The 3,678-nt window shown below is 55.1% G+C and overlaps 1 protein-coding gene across 1 annotated transcript in view; it reads right to left on the bottom strand.

The window, feature by feature from the left end:
* The window catches only part of LOXL3 (lysyl oxidase like 3), a 16,692-nt gene that overhangs the window by 12,165 nt on the left and 849 nt on the right, over nt 1-3,678 (bottom strand). Inside the window, exons 2-4 of the mRNA XM_006759994.2 lie at nt 2,571-2,895; nt 826-989; nt 83-297 (exon numbers count right to left, since the gene is read on the bottom strand). Coding sequence (XP_006760057.1) covers nt 83-297; nt 826-989; nt 2,571-2,883 — 692 coding nt within the window. The 5' untranslated portion in view covers nt 2,884-2,895. The remainder of the gene's footprint in view (nt 1-82; nt 298-825; nt 990-2,570; nt 2,896-3,678) is intronic.

The raw sequence follows: 3,678 nt of genomic DNA, 5'->3' as shown, positions 1-3,678 counted from the left end.
ATCCCAGGACCCCGTGTCTCAGCCCCCTTTCTTCAAGGAGCACCCTCCCCCAGCCTGCTCCCCGGCGCCCCCATCCCTTCACCTGTAGAAAGCCGTGTTGACCCTCTTTTCGCCGGGGAAGCCCAGCATCCCGCAGACCACGTGGCTGTTGTGGGCGCTCCAGCCTTGGTCACACACTCTGGACCAGCCGCCGGGAAGCCGGACTTCCACCAGCCCCTCGGTCACGGGCAGGGGCCGCCGGCCCCGCCCAACGGCTGGCTGGAGCCGCACCTCTTCCACTTGCAGGTGATGCTCTACCTGAGGATGGGACCATAAGCAGAGGAAGGCACCCCAGTAGCACCTTTCGCACGTCCTGCCACCTTGAAGGAACCCCGACCGAGTGTGCTTCCTGCAGACCCAACGGGGAGCAGGAGCTGAGAGAGGTGCCTGCCTCCCGCAGTGGGTATGGAGGGTGTGTGGGGTGGACCCGCAGGGGCAGGAGGAGCACTTCATGAGGAAGTGGCATTGAAGGTGGGGCAAGTAAGGAGTGAGATGTTCTAGGAGAGCACAGGTCTCCCTGGGGACAGGGAGGAGGTTGGAGAGGTTCCTGCCGGGTTTGACGCTGGAACAAATCTGGAACTTATATCCAGGAGCTCTACCCCTTGCCCCACCCACACCAGCCCCCAGCTCCTGCTCCTAACAAACCCAAACTACCCCATGGGACCTATGGAACCCCCTACCTTCTAGTGTCTCCTCTAACCACACATGACACCCCACAGCCCTCCCTGTCTGGCCAACCTGGCTGGTGTGTGTGTGTGTGTGTGTGTGTGTGTGTGAACTGCAGACCTCGATGACATTGGAGTCCGAGAAGCCAGGGAGGCGCTGGTCCTTGCAGATGACCCCAGCATCCTCATCGTGGGTGCAGTCACTGTTCCCCCAACCCCTCGAGGTGCATTCGGCCACACTCTGCTCAGTCCCACTGCAGCTCAGGTTGTCCAGCCAGATGCGGCCTGTGGAGGGAGAGATAGGGGACAGAGAAGTGTGGGGAGGTAGGGTGGGGAGAGCGAACATGGAGGCCTCACTCTTGGCTATAATGATCCCATTTTTTCGGATAAGATAATGGGTGGGGAAGGGACAGGGGACCTTGGAGGGGATAAAAAAAAGAGGCATAGGATCGACAGAGGGCCGGTGGTGGTTTGGGGATACTCAGGAATTTGGTGAATAAAAAACCAAGGGTCAACCTTGAAATTCTGCTTGGTTCTTACCCACTCAATGAGAGCTAGAGTTAACCAAGTACCTGTTGTGTTAGGCACGCTGCCGTGGTGTGTACATACATGACCATGCTTAGAACAGAGCGGCCAGAAGTATTACCCCCCTTCATATTAAAAAACCAATGGGGGTTCAGAAAAGTTAAGTAACTTGCCTGAGACCACGTAGCCCATGGAGGCTAAGGAGTTCGAGCCATTGGCGAGACTTGGAAATCTGAGACCTTTCACCTGAGCCTCCCATGTGCCCGCCCTGTCTGTGCTTCCGCATTGCCCCTTGTTCTGTTCTCTGCCCGGACCTCACTGAACTGAGCGTCGCTGCCTTCCTCTCAGAATGGGCGGCCCCTCAAAGGCTGTCTGTCCCAGACATTGTGTAGGGATCCTTGGTGCCTATTCTGACAGGACTTCCCAGCTTCTGCTGGGACACCGACCTCCTGCCCGCCCAGGCGGCCGGAGCCATTACACAGCCCTTGTGATTCTTTATGACTTTCCCCTACCAGGTCTGATTCAGTCCTTTGATGCCATCCAAAAAAATCCCGCAGCCACATGACTGTCCTCATATTTGAAGACATCCGTCATGTAGCTGCTATCCAAGTTTTTCCTTCAGATCAGAAATCCCTGGTTTCTTCAGCGACTACTCCTTGAAAGTTGGCTTCAAATCTTCCACATCTGGGCAGCTATCCTCTGAAAATATTTCTATTTTCTACCACCTCTCTTAAAATGTGGCACTTACAAGTGACACTTTATTCCAGAAGTGGCCTGGCTGGTGGGAATTGGGGTATCAGCTGCAGACTGCACCAGCTTCTATCACTCCAACTGTGGGCTCATACAGTGCAAGCACCCCCAGGCCTCAGTTGGAATTGCTCCTAAACATTCATACTTGCCCTAGTCAATTCCAGCTTGGTTTCAGCTCTGGCCTCTAACGTGACTTTGTTAGCTGCAGGATCTAGGATCCTGACTGGCTTTGGGACATCCAGACATCATTTACCTGCTCTCAGCTTCCCGCGAAGCAACCGTACTTGAACTGTACAGGGCTCACTTGATCAGGGCTGTGCTCGTACATGGCTTTGGAGAATCATACTTTGAAAGGAACTTAGGTATCATCTAGTCTTGTTGCTCATGGGACATCAGAGGCTCAGAGAGGGCACTGATCAGCGTAAGATCACACAGCTCTGAGAAGTGACTATGTTGGCTGGTTTGTCACTCATGGCTTAACCTGACTATTTATTCTCAGTGTCCTGTGGTCCTGTGGCTGTGCCATCCTCCTGTTCTCTCCCTGCACTGAGGCCACACTTGGGCAATACTGAGGCTACACCTGGCGCTCACCTGTTCCAGGGCCATATTTGGCGCTGTGGGTCCAGCCTGTGGCCTCTGTGAAGCCCAGCTCCCGGCAGAGGACATGGGCTGCCTGTAGTGTGAAGTCATCATCACAGATGGTGCCCCATTCGCCAGCTCGCTGTATCTCCACTCGGCCTTCAAAGGGCTTCCTGGGGAAGCCAGCCAGCCGGAACCGCAGCCCCTGGCTTCCAGCCCTCTTCTCGGGGGCCGTGGATGGGGATGGAGATCCCAGGCATGAGCTGCACAGCAGGCACAGCAGCAGTCCCCACGGGCTCCACCGCCAGACACTGACAGGTCGCATGGCAGAGAAGGCCTGGGGGGGGGGGGGGGGGGGGAGAAAGAGAGAGAGACTGAGATTGAGGCAGGTCCAGGTCTGAGAGAGAGAGAGAGAGAGAGAGAGAGAGAGGTCAAGAGAGGAAAGGAGACACTTAGCAAGACCAGAGACAGAAACACAGGGGGAGAGAATGACAGGAACTAAGATAGTGAGGGAGAAACACACACTACACATGGGCTGAAACACAGAGTCAAGGAGACTCAGAGAATCAGATTGGGGGAGGGAGAGAAGGGGAGAGGGAGAAAGGGGGAGAGGGAGAGAGGAGGAAAGGGAGAGAGGGGGAGAGGGAGAAAGGGGGAGAGCGAGAGAGGGGGCAAGGGAGATGGAAACAGAAGGGGGGGGAGGGGGAGAGAGACTGGCTCTCTTTTTGTAGAGTAGAACTCTCCCTATTAGTTGTTAATGTGTCACATCGACCTCCCCTAGTTTTATAATTACCACCTTCATTACCCACTCACAATATAAGCGACCCAGAGATCAGAATCAATGATTAGAGACCAAGAGTCTGTCGAAATAAAGAGATAGAGACCGAGCAAGAGACACAAAGAGGAAGACCCAGACAGACAGGATGTGAGAGGAAGGGAAATTATGGGAATGAAAGGGGGCCATCAAAGAGAGAGAGAGGAGAGAGAGAGAGAGAGAGAGAGAGAGAGATGGGGAGACAGCCAGGCAAAGAGAATTGGGGAGTGGCTGAGAGGCGGGCAACAGGTGAGGAGGAGAGGGACTGACAGGAGCTGAGAAGCAGAGGCTGGCGGGACCCAGATG

Source organism: Myotis davidii, unplaced genomic scaffold (genome assembly GCF_000327345.1).
Source record: "Myotis davidii unplaced genomic scaffold, ASM32734v1 scaffold1477, whole genome shotgun sequence".
Classification (NCBI taxonomy): Eukaryota; Metazoa; Chordata; class Mammalia; order Chiroptera; family Vespertilionidae; genus Myotis; species Myotis davidii.
Note: the sequence above shows the minus strand (reverse complement) of the source record. Positions and strands in the feature narration are given on the sequence as shown.